The sequence below is a fragment of the Chenopodium quinoa genome, unplaced genomic scaffold, assembly GCF_001683475.1.
Source record: "Chenopodium quinoa cultivar QQ74 unplaced genomic scaffold, ASM168347v1, whole genome shotgun sequence".
NCBI classification, from domain to species: domain Eukaryota; kingdom Viridiplantae; phylum Streptophyta; class Magnoliopsida; order Caryophyllales; family Amaranthaceae; genus Chenopodium; species Chenopodium quinoa.
In genome coordinates, this window is record NW_018743252.1 from 6004558 (window position 1) to 6024637 (window position 20080).

A 20080-nucleotide genomic window follows, 5' to 3' on the forward strand; every position below is an offset into this window, starting at 1 on the left:
AGGAGGGGTTATTGTGGCGCATCATAAATGGGTTTTCAGTGAACATTTGGAATGATCCTTGGGTTGATAACGGAGAGAGCAGATTTATCACTTCCATGAACTCTGATAATGTCTCGATGGTGAGTGATTTAATTGATCATGGTTCAAGGGAATGGGATGTCCAGCGGATTTCAGAATTTATTCAATGAGTGTGATGTGCGTAGTATCCTTGCCTTGCTATTAAGCTCTATAGGTAGTCCAGATATCATCTCGTGGGCTTTCTCAATGGATGGCAACTACTCAATGAAGATGGCATATATGCTCGGGAAATCTTGCAACCTTGAGAATTTTCACAAAGCTTGGGTGGAAATTAGAATTTGGATATCACTCCGAAGGTTCGTCACTTCCTTTGGAGAGTGTGCACTGGTATCCTCCCTAATCGGGCTTACCTTCATTACAGACATATGACCAACAACACAGACTGCCCTTGGTGTGTTGGTAGCGCTGAAACAGTGAGACACGCATTGTTCGATTGCCCGTCTGTGCGTGACCTTTGGTTGGATTGTGATTGTGCTGAGATGTCCATATGGCCTTCAGGTATGTCTTTTTTAGACTTAATTGTTTCCTAGTCTAAATTGGACACAAAGAAGAAGTGCAGAGGTGCGTTTATTTTGTGGAATATCTAGAGTAGGAGGAACGATATGATCTTCAATGGTAAAGAAGTTTATCACCCCATGATAACAGAGCGAGTCTTTCGAATTGGTGCTGATTGTTTGGCATATACGAAGAAGATTAATGGGGGGGATTAAGAAAGGCACTTGCAGAAGTTCGAAGACTTGGAAGGCTCCTCCAGCCGGGACTATTAAAATCAATTGTGATGCCTCCTTAAGTAAAGATGGGTGGATTGGGTTAGGAGTGGTTGTTAGCAACTGTGAAGGTGAAGTACTCTTTGCTCCTACTCGCCGCAATAGAGCATACTGGCCTCCGACTATCGCAGAGGGGAAGGCTGCTGCACTTGTTGTTAAGCTTGCCACACATTACGAGCTGTCAAACATAATCTTAGAGTCTGACAATGAGATCCTCATAAATCGTCTATGCAAGGGAGTCGTTTACTTTTCTGATTTAGATGCTATATTGAATAATATTTTATTTTCTAGTTCCTCTTTTATTTCTGTAAATTGGAGCCACGTTAAGCGGAGTGGGAATGTTGTTGCCCACAACTTAGCTTAGTTAACACCTTTTGGTTGTGAACAAATTTGGGAGAACCATAGCCCTAGAGTGGTTTTATTCGTATGTTTTGATGGACAAATTATCAATATAAGGCTCTTTTTTGCTTGGTCTCAAAAACAATATTTTATTACGTACAAATTAGAAATATTAGGACATTATATTATTTGATTGTCACTTCTCTCTATTTCTTTCCTGATCACATGAATTCTTCTTAAAATATAAATAACAAAAATGTCCACATGAAAAAGTCCATACACAGCACGCGAAGGGTCTAATTAACTATTTTAGAAAACACAACAAAACAATGAGGTGAATATTACAATTTCCCACCTTTATTGGACAAAAGATAATTCCATCACATTCTTCAACTCACAATCTATGGTTCAAATTGAATCTTACACCACCATTTATCTATGCAATGATTCAAACTTTTTTATTAAAAAAAAAAAAAAAAAAAAAAATGTCACCTCTGAAATCATAACAATGGGCTCAATTATTATAGAGTACACCCCATCTACTAAAAATAAATCATTCAATTTCATACAAGTTAGTAAAGAAAGAAACGGAAGCTATGTTTAGCTTACATGTGTCACACCAAACAATTCTACACGCACATGTAATCAATCAAATAAAGAAATAATCATGATTGCAACAAATATTATGTGTTCCATCTCACTTGACTGTAAACTTTAAACGGTCCAAAAGTTTCGGCGAAACATATTCAACGATCGATATTATGCTATGCCATCCACTACTTTGACTCTATAATCTTCTTTATATACATGAATATTATTACATTCCTTAAACTATAGTGTATCATTAGTATTTATGTGATGTGATTTTTATGGGTGTTACTACACATTCAGCCAAATCTTACCGTTTTTTCTCTGTTTGTACAAATTCTATCTCTCTTCCACTGGGTTTTTCGGTTCAGTGTTATCAAGGGATGTGCTTGCTGTTTTTGTGCCGTGTTCTTGTTATTCATGAATCTTGAACCATAATTTCTTAGAGTATAATTCAGGTAAAATTTTAATGGTTTTTTATTGTTTATTTTTTGATTTGTTTTGTGTTTTGTGATTTGATTATTATTGGGTTATGATGATATTATTATCTGAAATCATTGGGTTTGTATGTGTTTGTTTGATTTTTATGGGTTTATCAAAATTTACGTTATTGAATTTTGATTGGGTATGATGATATTATAATGAGACACCTGAAATAATTGGGTTTTAATGTGTTTGTCTGAATTTTTTAATGGGTTTATCAATATTATGCGGAATTTTTTATTTATTTATTATTTTTTTTTTAATGTATGGTTTTATTGTCAGTTATTTGATTTTTTCAATTAGTTAACTATAGAGGTTACAAATCGTTCAACAACTTGTGAATTATTCATTCGTGTGTCATTGTCAATTTCATTCCGCATAATATTGATCCTTTAGGACTATGTTTAACACTTCACTTAAATTGATTTTTGATACAATTCTCCTTGATTTAGTAAGATTTTTAAATTTTTTTTTTTTTTTTTTTTCCTTTTACAGTGGGATTCGTTTGTCACTGTCAATTTCATACGCATCACATTGATCTTTTAGGGCTATGTTTAACATGTTCCTTGATTTCAGATAAAATTCTCATTAATTAAGTAAGATTTAATTTTATTTTTTTTTCTTCTTGTAAAGTGGTGGTAAATTCATGTATGATTTGATCTAATATTTGTCATACATGTAATTTTTTTTTGTTGATCTTGACTTTATTTCTTTGATCAGATTATCAGATATTTTTTTTTTTTTTTTTTTTAAAACTATATAAATTATTAATCATGATTTAATTCAAATTTGCTAACTATAATGTTTTTGTGTAATGATTTAACAGGAAGATTTATCAGGAGAATTAGTTGAGATAAAATAAAAAATAAAAAACATGTTTTTGGTAGAGAGCAAAGCAGCTGCAATAGTGTGTATGTTGGTGTCCCTTCTATTTTTGGGAACATGGCCAGCAATTTTAACGCTTTTAGAAAGGAGGGGAAGGCTTCCTCAGCATACTTATCTTGATTACTCCATTACAAACTTTCTGGCAGCTGTTGCTATTGCTCTCACATTTGGCCAGATTGGTGGTAGTACACCAAGTATGCCCAATTTCCTTACCCAGCTTACTCAGGTATTCGCCTTTTCTTTATAAGATTACGTTGTTACGTGTTCGGGTTTCCGGTTACACAGGAGAATTTTATTGTGTTGTGTGAATTGCTTATTTGTGGAATTCTGGCAAAAGTGGTAATTTTGTGATTAAGGATTATTACTACTGAGTAGTAAAGATGTATTAGAATGAAGTTTTGTATAGGACATTTTGTGTGAAGTTAAAGTCATTACTTTTCTCTTCATAAATGAATCATGACTATCAGATTATGTATAAAATGGAACATAAGCTGTAGTTGGTTTGCCAAAACCTCGGTCTGTTTGGCTTTGGAACCTTGGCAATTTTTAGTAAATAGTAGCCTATTTTACAAATATCTCAGTTTGACCGGCATATATGTTAATGTGGAACATTGACTAATAACATCTTTAATTATCAACAATTATAAATTATCAAAAAATATAATAATACTCCCTCTATGTTTAAATACTTGCTCCATTTCTCCATTTGCGGAGTTTTAGAAGAAATCGGAGAAAGTAATAAAATATGGAGGTAGAGGGGTTGGTGGAAGGATAAAAAATTGTAAAAACCAAAAGTAGTTGAGGGAATTAGAGCAGAGAAAATATGAAATTAATAAAATCTTATTTATGTTGGGTCCACTAGTTGAGAGAAATGAATTAAATATTGTAAAAGTTTTCCAAATAAGGAAATGGAGTAAGTTTTTAAAAACGGCCCGAAATGGAAAGTGGAGCAATTATTTAAAAACGGAGGGAGTATTTGAAAACTATACATCGAGATGATTCTAACTAGTACCTACTTGACTTGTATAATCTTTAAGGGCAAATATTAGTCGAAGAGGTGTATGTAAATAATGCAAAAGTCAAACTAAGACACTTAAAAATGAAACGGAGAGAGTAGTAGCATTACCAGTATTGTATTAATGTGTTACTTTGGCTATTGAGAATGTTAATTGGCTAAATGCCGCAAAAAATGAAGAGGCAGGCCGAAAATGTTGCAATTGGAGTTTTTGATTAATGTCTGTCCTTTCTCACCAAGTAACAGGAAATGAGCAACTTCTGAACTTGTCAATATATTGTGAATTTTTCTAGCAAATTCCCTTCATTTTGACACAACCCCATATATGAAACTTATAATTTGTCTCTCTCTATATTTGTCGCAACGTGTGGACACTTCTCTTATTTAGTTATTGCCCATTTCTTGTTTTTTTAGCAATAATGTTTCGAATGATATATTTATAATACTATTTTCCATTAATATAGAGGGAAAATGGTTGAAATTCAACTAATTATATTGCTACTCGTAGCATGATACTTGTCATGGAGTATTAGTGTTTAGGTGTAAACATTTTCTAGATGACCTTAACAGTGTGTTTAGATAAAGAATGAGGAAGAAAAAGAAGGGGAGGGAGGAGAAGAGGAGGGGAGGGAAAGGGAGGGGAAAGAAGAATGGTGAGTTTTCCTTCCAAATCTCTTCATTGTTGGAGGGATTAATTTCCCACAATTTAATCCCTCCATTTCTCTCCTCTTCGATTCCCTTCCTTCCTCATTTGTTATCCAAATGAAAGATATTACATCTCTCCATTTCCCTTCCCTTCATTTCCCTCCATTTCCTTCAATCCAAACACACCGTAAGTCTTGAAAGACCTGAACTTGCTGGGTGAATCAACTTAAAGACAACACAATATCTAATCCTTTCGTTAAATTTTCTTACTAAATGTAGGATACATGGCCATGTGTTCTGATGGCTATGCTTGGTGGATTGTTCTTAAGCTTTGGTAATGTTTCAATACAATATGCCTGGGCATTTGTTGGGCTGTCAGTCGCTCAAGTGGTCACATCTAGCATTGCTGTTGTAATTGGTAAATAATTCTCTTTCCTATTTCGACCCCTAATTTTTGTGTATATAAACATTAGGTTTGCAATGGTAAGAGTTATACTAAATGGTTGTTTCATAGCTGGAAACTAAGAATTTCAATTACACCAGGCACAACATTGAATTACTTCTTGGACGACAAAATAAACAAAGCAAGCCTTCTGTTCCCTGGGGTAGCATGCTTTCTCACAGCTGTGTTGCTTGGGTCTTCTGTACACTCCTCTAATGCTGCTGATAATGTGGCTAAGCTTCGAAGCTTCCATGATAACCTAAAAGATTCGGAAAAGTATGCTACTTAAGTTTCTGAAATGCTGTGAGCAGAAGCTTTTCTTTATGTCCTTCCATCATATAATTTTGTCCTCAATTTTGGTTCAATTAACCCTTTGCAGAGTGCCCGAGAGTTTAGCTGATGAAGCAGCACCGTCTGCAAAAGGTAAGTAAATAAAAAATCCTGCGACTACATTAGCCTTTGTGATCTATCCTAATTTGTGGTACAAAAATGTATAGATATCATGGAGAACGTGGATGTTGAAAATGTCTGTGCAGAGCAAGCTAAAAAGGCTGGAACAGCTGATTTTATTATCGCTGTTGAAAACCAAAGAGCTATTAAGGTTAGCAGCTTTGCCATTAATTTTGATTTACTAGTCAAACCAGTAATGAATGGCAAAGCGAACTCATTAATTTGAATTTTCGATCATAATGGAAAATTTTGAATTCGCTATAAAATTAACTTTCTTCAATTACTTCCCCAACCCCTTTATGATTGTCGTAGTTTAAATGATCATTGTTTGGAGAAACATATAATTGTACATGTGCGATTTGAATAAAAAGATTTATCATCAAAAGTGAAGTTTATTTGTTATGAGTGCTACTGACCAAATTGCCGGTTAGTTGCAGTTATCGATTAGTGAAGAATATGGGTGTCCACCTATGTGCGACCGCGTTAAAGTAACTAGACATGACAATCTTTCGGGGGCAGACATAAATAAGAACTACGACAATCATAAGTGAAAACAAGATGGAGGTAGTTTATCAAAAATTTGCACTAATGATATCTAAAGTCTAAACTTCTCAATCGATAGGTGGTTGGCGAAAGCAAATTGGTCGGCATGAGCATAACACTTTTTGCTGGCATATGTTTTGCTCTCTTCTCACCAGCATTCAACCTCGCAACAAATGATCAATGGCACTTTTTGAAGGGGGGGGTTCCTCATTTGGTCATCTATACTGCATTCTTTTACTTCTCACTGGCCTTTGTTGTGATGGCGGTCTTTTTAAATGTCATCTTCTTGTACTATCCTCTCTTAAACTTGCCTAAATCATCTATTAAGCAATACCTTAGAGATGGAAATGGGAGAGGATGGGCTGTAGCGGCTGGGTTGTTGTGTGGCTTTGGGAATGGTCTTCAGTTCATTGGGGGCCAGGCTGCTGGCTATGCAGCTGCCGATGCAGTTCAGGTTAGTAGTTACAAATTTTCTATCTTGAAGAGGATATATTATATTGAATCTTATGGGTCTTTTCATTACTTATGTTAACTTGCTCCTATAAAATCAATATAATATTTTGAAACAGTATGTATAAAGAATTTAGAACTGGCTACATGTTGAATTAGCTATGCATTTGTAGAGCCTTTGTACTCTGTCTGGAGAGTTTTTGTACACTTGATTAACTTTTAGCCTGTTTTGATAGTTGCATATTTTATCTGAATTCCATTGAATTGTGTATTGCAGAATCACAAGAATTATAAAACAAAAAATCTATGTTGAAGGCAAAAATGTGAAATAATGATCAACAATGTCAGGGACTTGCAAATATCAAAATCACAAGTACTCCTGTAATAATGCTTATGGATCTCTACAACCTTCTGCCTGACTTTATACTTTTTATTTCAGGCACTTCCATTAGTGAGCACCTTCTGGGGCATACTCTTCTTTGGCGAGTACAGGAGGTCATCCAAAAGGACTTATTTGCTACTTGTGAGCATGCTTGTCATGTTCAGCGTGGCTGTGGGATTGCTTCTTGCCTCAGCTGGTCAACGAAAAACAACAGCTGGAGAAGGTGCAAAGATCAATCGTATACAACACCAAAATAGACAACCGGTGGAAAAATACAACCATGGCACTTTTGACTTCTAGATGGCTACCGGTCTAGCTGTTCCTCTTGGTTCCAACTGCTGCTTGGTAGTTGTGTAAGCATTTACAAATAAGGGGGTTGCACTCTGAGTGTGTCAAGTGTAGGTCAGATTCTACTTGTAATTATTTATTCAAGAGCACATTATGCATGTCTAGGAATGATGGAGGCAATGGGGTTTTTAAGTAATAATCAACTGATCGATTGTCTGATTAAAAATAAGAGTGAGCTAGACAATATGGATGCTTGAATCTGTAATTTGGTGGCAGAGGCTTTTAGGTTTGAAAGCCTGATTCTAAAATCTGGAAGTTGAGTGCATCATTCATTGGTAAGAATTATGGACTATGGTTCAAAAGGTTGGTAATGCCCAATTGCCCATCCTGCCACACTCCCACCCCAACCCCCATCTTACCTTAAAAAAAGCCTAAACGTGGGGTGCTCGTTATAATTGTTTCTTTAAATGGTATCTGTTGAGTCAGATCAGCTAGCCTTCTGGTTCTGTCTTTTGGAAGAATGCTACGGTTGCTGAGAGGGATGCTGAATCCTACTGTGCCGTAGCTTGTGGTGTTGTTCGAGCATATAGGGCATCATGAGAACTTATTGTAACAAGGCTTATAAAGAACAGTATGCATATTATAATATGTCAACTATCATTAAAAGCCACATTTAAGATTTTAGAACACATTTTCTACTGGAATAATTGATGCTAGCATTTCTAAATTCTAACTGTTAATGCCCTTTAAAAGAGTCGAATTATTGGAATGGTACATGGCATCAAATGATGCGACGTGTCACATTAGTAATTGCTTGTTCAATCATAAAAGAAACTAACCCCTGCCTAATAAATACTTGGTAGAATAATGCAGTTAAAAGTGTTGTTTTCTCAATTGAATTGTAAATTGAGAAACTTCCCTTCCAACCTGTGGTTCCAATGATAGTAACTAGGTTGGAATAATGACCTTGTCCTTACAAATTAATGACTTCACCATGATAATCCCCTTTTTTTCCTCATCTCCATCGCGTACCAAATGCCCCGTAGTGTCCTTGTCCACGTAGCTTATAGATCCATGTAATGAATTCCTAACCTTATTCTATACCAAAAGCCCTGTAAAGTAATTTTCTTATACCAAAAGCCCCGTAAAGTAATTATCTATGTTACTCCGACACCTTGCTATAAGTCGAGCGTCCGGTGTTGGATCCTCTGATACTTCAACACGACACGACATTCTAACATAGATAATTGTCCTATAAGTAAATCAAGACCGACCAATGTCCTTATCTTGTCCCTTTAGCTTATGTCCGACTTATAGTTGAAGAGGCAATCATTGTATTTTATAGACAAATACTTGTTATTCTTCTTGATGTTTGTGCTGCTTTTGAATGGAAGGTGCTCCTTTGATAAGCTACACTAGTCTTTTTTCCACAAAAAAAAAAAAAAAAAAAAAAAAAAAAAAAAAAAAAATATGCACTTTGACAACATCAAAATGATTCAAGCAACACTCCTTTCAAGTTTGGGGCACATGAATTCTGAAATGGCGTTGAGAATGACTAGAGCAACAAGCAGCTCTGAAGACTTGAAGTCTATCACAATTTGGAATGTTTAATCTTGGGAGATACTCGCCAATATTCAAAAAAAGCTATGAACATCAGTTCACAAAGATATGAATCATATGATGGAATGGCAGAGAGTAAAAAATGATGGAATGTCAGAAAGTAAAAAATGTTAGTTAGCTTCCAGCTCTTGATTCATTATACAGCAACAAATTCGCAGTCTGAAGTATTTACACTGCTATCAGTCAAGTTCATATCACATTTGCAAATTTGTAGAAAACATAGAGACGTTTATTTGTGAATTGCATATTAGGGTAAATTACTTTTCATACTACTTAAGTCCGCAGTTACAAACGTTGAAAATATTAACACAATTGACTTAGTTAAAAAAGGAAACAATGTATAAGATTATTGCAAATAATTTCACCGTCTTACATGCTGAAATCTGCTTCTGTCCATGCAGGAATTCAGTAAAAATTATAACCCGAGGCAATGAATTGGTTAAAAGTCCACTAGGAAAAAGAAAAAGAAAAAAAAAATATATTCCTAGATTTTTCACCAAAGTTAAGATGGTGCTAGGACATAACTAACACTTTGAAATGTTCATTAACCAACTATTTTATCAGATTATTCAGAAATTAATAGCCAGGGGCTTATCACTTATGGAGTTACATCTGGAAAAATGGAGATTACAATCAGTCATCGTTTCTTCCCCATGATACACTTGACTGAGTCTAAAATACGGATATATTCAAAGAAAAGTGAAGATTCCTTACCCTCGAGTCCATCCCTACTTACCCTATTACTACCAGCTAGATTATTGCATGGGCTTCCTCCAATAACCAAATCAAAGCCCCCAAATTTATTTATCAGCTGCTCCAACCTATCACTAGTCAGCTGCTGCACATCAACAATATCAATCAAAATACCTTTTTGGTTAGTCTGTTCCCACCAACTCCTTTGAATATTTCTATTCACTTCAGCAAGTTCAACTGACACTACAAATTTTAATGGTATTCCCAAACGGTGAAGAGCAACTTCAGCACCTCCAATTCCAGAAAAAAGAGAAAGCACTTTGATGCCACCTGGGAACAAATCTTTGAGGACCGAGAGGTGGTAGGCAACTGTATCAACCTGAAGTAGGTTAAAAAAAAATATTTAAATAAGACTTCACTATCAGGGCAATCAACAGAACAATATTAAAGCTAGCAAATTCTGTCATACCTGAAATGAGTTGCCAAGTGACTTAAATCTATCGGTCCTGCTTATTCCACCTCCCCTAGTGTGGTTTCTAGGAAATCCTAACAACATTTCTACTTCATCAGGTTCAAGAGGGGCAACCTTATTTCTGCCAACCCATACCAAATTCCATTTTCTACATTCATCAAGGACGTACTTCTTTACATGGTCAGGAGGGTCGCCCTCATAATCTTCAAGTGCCTTGCGGATTCTCTCCGTCAGCTTTGCACTACCAATTGCAGTTTGCAAACAGTTAAGCTTTGTTCTCGGATCCCAATGTGGCCACCATTTCCTAGTCAAGGGCAATGCTTCATTGATGGTGCGAGGGGGAAGAGGAAGAAGAGGGAATCGATTTTCCACGGGAAGATTGTGAATATATCCTCTCTTCCTTGCAGCAGCACAGAAGTACTTTGAATCAACAAATTCAGGTTGAACATCATACAAAAAGCGAGAGATTGTGTCCCAAACTCCTTTAGGGGCAAGAGCCACATTTTCATAATAGAAGTATGGAGGAGCTATGGCTGCCTCTGGTAGTGTTCTATGAAAAGGAAGACATGGCTCGGTAGGAACTCCAAACCCTATCATTGGTTTGGGGAGGCGAATTGGCTCATCATCCTCGAAAAGTCCCTTTTGCTTTTTCTTCCTCATCTCATACTCAAGCAACTTCCTCTTCTTATGTTTAGCATAATCACTATAAAGCTGCTTGAAACAAGAAACGAGCATGATAGATAGTTTCATCAGAAATGAGCGTAATAAGATTAAAATAAAATGCAAATTTGCATAACTAGCAGTAGTAAATTTAATTGTGAAATACTGGCCTAAGATAGATACTATAATATGAATCAATGTGACGTGAACATTCTAAAGGATTACGAACACCACCTTTGGTTTGGCTGGTGGATCTACATATGAAGCATCTGATGCTCTTGCCATTTGAGCAGCACATAAAAAATCAGCTAACTCTTCAAGAGAGGATTCTGGGCCTGTATAAGAAGAAGAAAAGATTAGCAAAAGCATGTGCGAAAGAAACATGCTATGATGCATCAAGAAACAAGCTATGGACTATGGTGCATCACAATACATAATTACACTATGACTTATAAATAAATGAAAGGGGGTAAGAAATAAGATACAAAAGAACTAAAAGTACGGAGTACAACTAACTATGGCATGACAATCATTTGAGAGCTCTACATACCACATCTTTCTATAGCTATTTTGACTTCTTCCACAGGATAACCCATGTCAGCCAAAAACAATAATTTCTGATCCTTCTCTGACAAAGAGCCAGATGTTTCCTGCAATTGACAAACATATGGTTAAAATGGAAAGCTGGGACTATTTACAATCTACAGGATTTTAAGAAAGAGAAGGTAAGCAAATCCATAATTCAACAAAATATGCCCCAGAACATATGATATTATATACTCATCGTGATTATAGATGAGTAAAGAATTGGGGAAAATTCAAGAAATGTATTCCTAGGGAAATGAAGAAATACAGCATTATAAACAAGTGAATACGAGAGTCACCTCCATTCCAAGACAACTATCTGAATCAGATAAATCATCAGGAATATTTTCGTCATAATCTGAGGACCAGAAGTCAGAATCTGCGTCAGTCTTCTGATCAGAGTGGCCATTATTAGTCTGACCAAGCACATCATCTATTCTCTCAGACAAATCCCCATTTTGCTCTGTTGCTGAAGATTTTTCAATATCTAGCACATCAGAGGGAGAGCTTTCCAAGGCCTAATAATCAATGACAAGTCAATACGAATAATTAAAAAGTATGCCAAAAATCAAGAAGCTATTTCCATTCAAATTGCTGATACATAGATGACAGCATCTTGCAAAGCCGCTAGTAAAATCAAAGAATCAAGACAAATCAGATTATTCCAGAAACACATAAGGAGATTTTTGTACCAAATGAATAAGTTGGAAATCAAATATAAGACAGACAAAAGCCAAATTTGCAGCACCAAAACATAAAATATAAAAATAGCACTAATCAAGAGACTCTACCAGCAATATTTAATTTCAGCAAGAGACTCTACATTCATACCAAATGGATTTTTTTCATCAAGATCAAAGAGGTTTCTCAAATCTCAAGAACAAAATGCATATGATCACAATAAACAAAACCTTGCAAGTGATGACCAATTTAACATATTACCAGTATATAATTCTGGGAGCATAACAATATGAGAGTTAGAAATGAAGGTAATTTGCACGTGGTGTAGACTGTTGGAGCACCTCAAGGAGCTACCATGACAAGAATGCCTCTTGACTTTTGTACTCTCGAGTTATTAATAAAAAAGAAAAAAGATAAATCACAACCCACCTTTTCAGATGATATATTCTTAATTTTAATATGAAAAAGTCCACAAGTTTATTAGCCTTCAGAATATATTTCACATAGTATACCCCATAGTATTTGTAAAATTAACAACATGATTCAATCAAGATGTACACTATGCTTGGTCTAGGCCAACTGCCTAAGCTTTAACATTAGTTCAACTCCAAGAACATCAACATGCCTCACGTTATATAATACACTGCATTGACATCAGATATTATAAAATTATATCCAGCAAAAATAACTAACTAGTTAGAGAAATGTGGTTTCTGAGGTTCAAAGAAGATAGTAAATTAGTAAGGAATAGTTCTAGATGTGTTAGTGTCTACATGATTATAAACACAAACACACATACAACATAACAGCCTCGCATCATTTAACACACTGTCCTGACCTCAGATGTAATAGACATAAATCCAGGAAACAACTTGCTAAAGTTAATTCTTGACAATGATATTGTCTACACAACTTTTTTGTTTAATTTGCACATGCAAATTTTCAATTAGGAAGGGAATGAGTTGGATGCATTTTTTATGAGGGATGCATATAATAACATTGCCAAACTCGGACCTCCAGCTTACCAGATAGTAAATCAGAAGAATTATCTGCAGGGTGGGAACATACATGCAATCCTGACTTGAAACTTATCATCATTTATGACATGTCTTCAGCATAGATATTCTATAAACCTGACATTATTTTACATATAAAGACATGACATGTTCTCGGCGTAGATTTTCTCCCTCGACCACCCTATCCATAATCTCCAAAAAGTTCAAATCACTCTCAATCACCATCCTCCAAGTTTTCTTAGGTCTTCCCCTATCCTCCGTGATCCCATCGCTTTGCCACTCTTCAATTTTCCTTACCGGAGCCTTGCTTGCCCGATTACGTGGCCACCTTACGCGATTCCGCCGTATCTTGTTCTCAAGAGATTTAACCCCTATTTTCTTTCTAATTATCGTGCTCCTCAACTAATCCTTTCTTGTATGGTCACACATCCAACGCCACATTCATCTTAAGAACATGTCAATATTTCACAGCCTAAAATCTGTACCATAAATTAATGTAGGCCTAATTGCGGTGTGGTAGATGTTCCATCAATCTATAGGGCATGCCAGCTTTACAAAATCAATAAAAACCCTTCAGCATTTTTCCACTTCAACCATGTTCCTTTGATTCTATGAGCAACATCTCCATCCAATCTCCCTCCCTTTGAAAAATAGATCCTGGACATTGGAAGAAATATACCCCTACCTCCCTATTTCTAACTCCCGCTGAACTTTCTACTTAGTTGCCTATTCCGAACTGTTTCCACAATTACTTCCCACGCCTTCAATTGTCTCATAAGTCAACACAAGATCACCCACAAACATAGGCACCACGGTATATCATCTTGAATTGAACGCAAATTCATACATAAAAACTAACATAAGGCGTACAACATCAAAACCTAATAGATATAATTAGTACATGATTTCAAATATTGAACTTCCCATTCCAATATGCTTCAAAGAATATAACTGTTACACAGTTATCTGATCTACAGTTCTACACTTGCTGATGATAGCAAAGCAAGAGAAGCACCACCAAGAGCAAATCAATTCAAAACCCTGTCTACCCATGGGAGAAGAAGCACAATTACCTTCCTCACACTTCAAGAATGATTGAAAATAAAGTTTAGATTCAACCTAAGAGCTAATCTCCATTAATTTGGAATCAGAGCAGGTTCTAAACCAAACAAGCCAGCCCTTCATGATAGATGATGACTTGTATTCAGCTTCTATGATGATTGCAAATTAGCATTTTAGTGCAGTCTGACATCATTCTAAACACTCGTCCCTCACCACATTTCTAGTTCATTTTTGGCTTTAAGAATTGGCCTATAAATCATATCTATTTAAATTTCAACTGTGCCCAAGAAAACCAGTCAGAGGAAAAATTAAAAAAAGCTGTCAAGCGCTTTGAGCAAAACAGATCAATGTGAGCCCCTAGCCCTCTATTTAGAGGCAAAAAATTTCAATCAGAAACAAGCACTTATCATTTGCAATCTCCACAGGCAACTGAATTTGTTGTTGCTAGTATCCCTCTCGATGCAGCATTGAGCAAACATCTATTTTTTTTCTTGTTTATCCTACTTTCTTCAGATCATATATTAATTGAAAATCTTCTTTTGATGCTGCATATAGGTATGAGTCTAAACACTTTCAATTTTTTAGCCTTTTGTTTGAAAGACCATTTGGGTTTATCGTCTACAAACTGTATCCTCCAAAAACTGTATCATCCACTGATATCCTATATGTTTTTGAGGATATCGGTTCTGTATAAGTACTAGTATGAGGGATTGGCATGCCTATAGTGGAACCCATTCCAATAAAATACTCACTAACCTAATGGATTAGAAATTAAGACCTATGATCATATAGGGGAAACTTTTAATAGGTTCAAGCATGCAAATAATCCTCACCGACTTAAGAAGCATAAGGTAAATGGAAGTGTGAATGAGTGAAGGGAAAAAAAAAAACAAATTTAGGTTAATGTCTAGGCTAGATGCACAACAAACCAAACCATATAAACCTCAGCCAGTTGAAACAAAAGATGGAATCACATTAAGCACACAATAGAGGACAATGTCCCTGAAGTATCCCTGCAGCCCAGCTACTACAAATTTGCTGAAGGAGAAGAGTCAAAAGATGCAAGACCAAATGCATAGATTTCAATACTTTTTTTATTCAAAATTAATGGCAAAGTTCTTCTTAAGCGATAGAGATTAGAGAATGATACAGAATAATTGGAAGTTCAAGACTGGTGAAATCCATGTCATTGTTTTGGGAAATTTATTGCTTGTTTGGTTGGAAGAAAATAATGAACAAAGTCAAGACTTATTGGAAAGTCCTTGCAGAAGTTGGTGTTTGGCTGGCAATGTATTAATCAACTGTAGAAAGTGTTACTTCCTTGGGAGGTAGTTTACCCACTGACCTTCCCTTGGTGAGTCACAATATGTTTATTGTCAGATAAAAGTACATAACTCCCTTCAATACAAAATTCTGAAAGCATAATATACTCGCTTTCTCGTCTCTTACTCATATAAATGGTGACCCACTCCCCAACTTCCATTATACTGGATCCTTCTTGATTTTCTCTGTAATGACACCACCAACACAAGGAATAATGTCTTTGTAACTTTTGAGATATTCTACTATCATTATAAATGATTAGCTATGAGTTTTTACTATTAAGAAACTCGTTAATTAGTAATTATGTCCTATTAAGACATTTTTTGTTTCCACTTCTCCATGTAGTGTTAAGGCCATAAATAACCTGTTTTTAAAATGTTTCAACGGTTAGGAAACACTAGAGGGTATTGATATTAGACAAAACAATTTTTATCACGGGGGTATTAGAGTGAAGCTAGCTCTATTTCAGTCTCTATTTTTGAAGTGATGTGGATCCACACTAAATATCACTCCCTTAACTATTTTCTTAATCCTAGTTTAGCACCATCAACCAAAAAATGCATACATCCACAAATATTAACTTAGAAAATCAAATAATGCTTGGTATGAAATTATGAGCAAAACATAAATGATTATAGACTTTTCAAAGTAGGAGATTTAAAGATCTAATGGTATGAAGTCACATTAGGGGAGAATCATACAATAATCATTTGTTAATTCCATGTTCTCATATTTTCCTTAACACTAAGTTTGGATAACAATACTAAAGGGAAAGGGAGGGGAATGATAAAGAGGGAAGGGAAAGGGAGGTGGGGGGAGGGAGAAGGTGACCTTCCATTGTCCTTACAAATCTCTCCAACAATGGAGGGATTTGGTTTATTAAAAGGGTTAGGAAAACGGATCCTTCCAATTCTCTCCCCTTCACTCCTTGCATTAGATATCCAAATAAAGGATGATGCATCTCTCTTTTTCTCCTCTTCCTTTCCCACCATTTCTCTCTATTTAAACATAGTGTTCGGGTTCACCATTCTCATGTTAACTCCATTTCCTATAGGGGTACCACACATGTCACGACTGTCTCGTCTACAGTTACTATTATAGTTAGAGATCAACATTCAACATAACCAAAGTTAAAGATCAATATCCAAGTATTTGACATACATGGACACAAAATAACATGTCATTCCCATAAAATCACATGATAAGACATTTTTCATGCTATATTTTGTCCTGTGAGAAAACCAAACCCAATATCCAACATCTGCTTTTTCTTCTTCTTCTAAGTCTGAAAGAGACAACCTATCCTTCTGTCAGAAACCCAATATTTGTTGAAAATCAATGTATATAAACTTTATTGATATTTACCATAATAATATTGATGGTCAAAGTTCGAACTCGAAAATCAAAACCAACAATTACTAATGAAAATAAGGCTTAATATTCTAACAAATAGGTAGGGATAAAGCGAGTCAGTAACTAACCGAATATGTAAGAAGAGCATTTAGAATGGAGTCCATATTCCCTTCTCCTGCTCAAATCAAATAAAAGACAATTCAGCAAGCTAAATGGCTCATGGAAACATAATTAAATAAACCAAACAAAGGGGCACAATTACCATTTTCTTCGATTGCTTTCGCAACCAAACTTTCGGAGAAACCTGCTCCAACAAAATGGCGAAACAAAGTCGAGGAAGGCCCAGAAGAGGAGCTTCCCTTAAAAGAGAGAGATTCCAAGCTTAGTTGACAGCAGAAAATATTGCAAACAAGAACTTTAATAATATAATGCCTCTGTTTTTGGGTACAAACAGACCAAAATATGCTTATGTAATCGGGAAACCTTCAATTCTCTCAGAAATGTGGGGCACAGATCCACAAAGAAGCAAAGCCTTATTGTCCACTAACAGTCTTAATAGAAACATCACAAGAAAAAATTGGAGCATGTACATACATGTTTGACCACTACAAGAGAACATTTTAACTTTTAAGAACAACACATTGGCCAGTCCAAATATCTAACTAACAAGTTTTAGACACATGATAAGCAAAGTGGAAAAAGCAAAATCTTTAAACCTTTGCACCTACAAAAATTCCATTAACCTTCTGAATACTTAAGCTAGTTGACCAAATCAAAGATGAGTCTATATCTCTGAATATGTAATGTGACTATCACCTTTGTGTTTTGAACGCCAAGTCGCCAATACAATTACTCTAAAGAAAATTTAGTTGTACAGAAAACTATCATTGGATCCTATAAGAAAGTAGTTTTAAGATACCTCACCTAAAACCCAAAACTCAAAACAAGTTTTTGTAATAACATTATCCACTTAATCACCACTGTTTAAAACCAAATATAAATTCTCAATAACTCTCACTTTGGGCAATTAGCAATTTTACTTTATACTGGTAAAAAGGAACTAAACTGGCACCATAGAGGCACTGTTATTGTGGTATCATAAGCATGATCTCTGCAAGAAAAAGTCTTTAGTGGCTAGTAACATGAGAACTGACTATAAACTGGAAAAAGTGCAGTATGAAAGCCACATTTAATTAGGTAACTACTAAAAATATATCCCAATGAAGGTAAAAAGCTACCACAATGCACATTAGAATATGTGTTTTTGTTGTACTAAGTTGTAAGCAAAACAAGGAAAACATAAAAAAAAAAAAAAAAAAACAGAATATTAGTTACTTATATACATGGTATGAAACAAGCGCGTACAAAAGTTGAAGTAGAGGTTTGCTATAGATACGGGGTAAGGATGTGTACAGGCATACAACATCTAATTGTCATTTACTTATGTAGAATATTACATAAGAGGACATATCTTTTATCATTAAAAATGGGATGCCAATCAATGGGAAAGATAAAGCAGGATCCATAATCTGTAAAAGCATAATTTGAGTACAAAGAGATTTATCTGAAAAAACCACACGGAAGTTGACAAATTTGGCAAAACACAGGGGGAGAACTTTGAGTAGTATACATTCAAATGAAATCTACAGGTTAAATGAAGCTAGTCTAGCAAGGATAGAATAAGAAGAAAATATATAACTCACCTCAGCAGTGCCATTAAATGCACTGAGAGTAGTCAAAGAAGAGCCTGTATCAAAAACTTCTTTCTCTTTTCCTACGTCATCATCACTACTCCAACTAAAGTTTTCACTTTCATTGTCTGTGAGGTTCCCACTCTACATATTTTAACAGTACAAGTAATGAACCGTCGTAAGATATGAAAATTCAATCAATACAAGCACTCAGAGAACATAAACAAGACACCAGGTAAATGAAGAGGGAGCATCATATATTACCATCTTTCACACGACCAATTTTTCTGCGCATCAACACCTAATTTTCCACATTGCAGAAAAAAAAAATAACAATATCATATTTGCTTATTTACAAAATAATCAATAGGCATTTAAAAAAAGCACACACATTTGAAAAGGGTTAATTAGGGCCCAATATTTGAGCACAATAGAATTTAAACAGGTTCAGATCAAGCTTGAAGCACGACCAGCCAGAAAACCGAAGCTTGGCTAGGGCTTCCAATAGCCTCAAAACTTTTCGGCTCGGCTTGTGAGCTCGATGACACTCGAAAAATGCAACACAACATCAAACTTTCACCCAATTATCAAATAGGCTCAAAAAATGCAGCACATTGGCAACCAATTTGACTCAATTATCAAATAAAGCTCCAAAATTCACATAAAATTCTTCTCGCTTAAGAACATCAAAATAATTAGCACATGCAAAACTCAAATAATACAATCGCTCGTTATAATCTTCCATAACTTCAGTAATTATAGCAAACAATTCAACAATTCAACTTAGAAGAACCCTAAATTGAATGTACTGACAATCAAATTAACGATTGTGTGAGAGTAAAACCTAGATTGTGAAATTGAGATTCGATTATCTTACCTCAAAAGCAGCTTCAATGGAGTAGAAAAAGCTCAGAAGCAGCTTTAATGGAGGAGAGAGAAAGATGCAGCATAAGAGTGAGAAACTTTAAATGAAAACAAATGAAAAAGTAAGAGGTAGATTAATGACACGCGTATAATGTTAATGGTCAAAATTCATTTTCATTTAAGTTTTGTTTTATGGAAATGCTCAACGTATATGATTACTTTTATATTTTCTTTGTTACACAATTATTGTAATAAGGATAAAATTACGCATTACGAAGTATATTTTATATGCTAAATATATTTATTTATATAAGAGTAAAAATTATAAAAAGTTGATATTGTGAAAGTATTATACGAGACTAATTTAACAAGACTCCAGATGACTATATCTTACTTTACTTAAAAATCATAATATGCAGTCAAATAAGCATGATAAGTAGTGTAAAATTCTAATTGTTGTCATATTATTAGAACAGAGGAAGTATTGAGTTTGCGTCATTATTGTTGTTTTTTCACAATCTCCAAATTGGGAATCTACGGTAGTAAGATCCTCGTGATTATTTTTATTTTTTACTTCGTACTATGTATTTATCAATGAAAATTCACGGTCAAAATTAATGAAATGAATAAAAAATGAGGATAATGATATACATAACTCTTAGGGCTATATATTAAAAAAATTAAAAAAGGAAAAAAACAAATGAA

At 35.0% G+C, this 20080-nt stretch overlaps 2 protein-coding genes across 4 annotated transcripts; one reads left to right on the top strand and one right to left on the bottom strand.

The window, feature by feature from the left end:
• Positions 1-1867: 1867 nt before the first annotated feature.
• Positions 1868-8042, top strand: LOC110735100 (ureide permease 2-like). 2 transcript variants are annotated; one of them, XM_021915248.1, is made up of 9 exons: positions 1868-2230; positions 2751-2851; positions 3082-3366; positions 5080-5218; positions 5344-5518; positions 5622-5665; positions 5740-5843; positions 6315-6689; positions 7125-8042. In XM_021915248.1, exons 3-9 carry the CDS (start codon positions 3130-3132, stop codon positions 7365-7367), a joined length of 1317 nt encoding a protein of 438 aa, XP_021770940.1. In that variant the 5' UTR covers positions 1868-2230; positions 2751-2851; positions 3082-3129; the 3' UTR covers positions 7368-8042. The 2 variants fall into 2 exon arrangements, with proteins under 2 accessions (XP_021770940.1, XP_021770939.1); XM_021915247.1 differs by lacking the exon at positions 2751-2851 and having other exon boundaries at positions 1871-2230.
• Positions 8043-9292: 1250 nt separating this feature from the next.
• Positions 9293-19496, bottom strand: LOC110735098 (DNA (cytosine-5)-methyltransferase DRM2-like). Of its 2 annotated transcripts, XM_021915245.1 has the most exons (10): positions 19389-19496; positions 18776-18812; positions 18524-18655; positions 17083-17179; positions 16949-16995; positions 11685-11903; positions 11351-11450; positions 11035-11135; positions 10138-10851; positions 9293-10047 (listed from the first exon to the last, which is right to left on the bottom strand). In XM_021915245.1, exons 2-10 carry the CDS (start codon positions 18776-18778, stop codon positions 9613-9615), a joined length of 1848 nt encoding a protein of 615 aa, XP_021770937.1. In that variant the 5' UTR covers positions 18779-18812; positions 19389-19496; the 3' UTR covers positions 9293-9612. The 2 variants fall into 2 exon arrangements, with proteins under 2 accessions (XP_021770937.1, XP_021770938.1); XM_021915246.1 differs by lacking the exons at positions 18776-18812; positions 19389-19496 and having other exon boundaries at positions 17083-17174.
• Between the last annotated feature and the right edge of the window lie 584 nt (positions 19497-20080).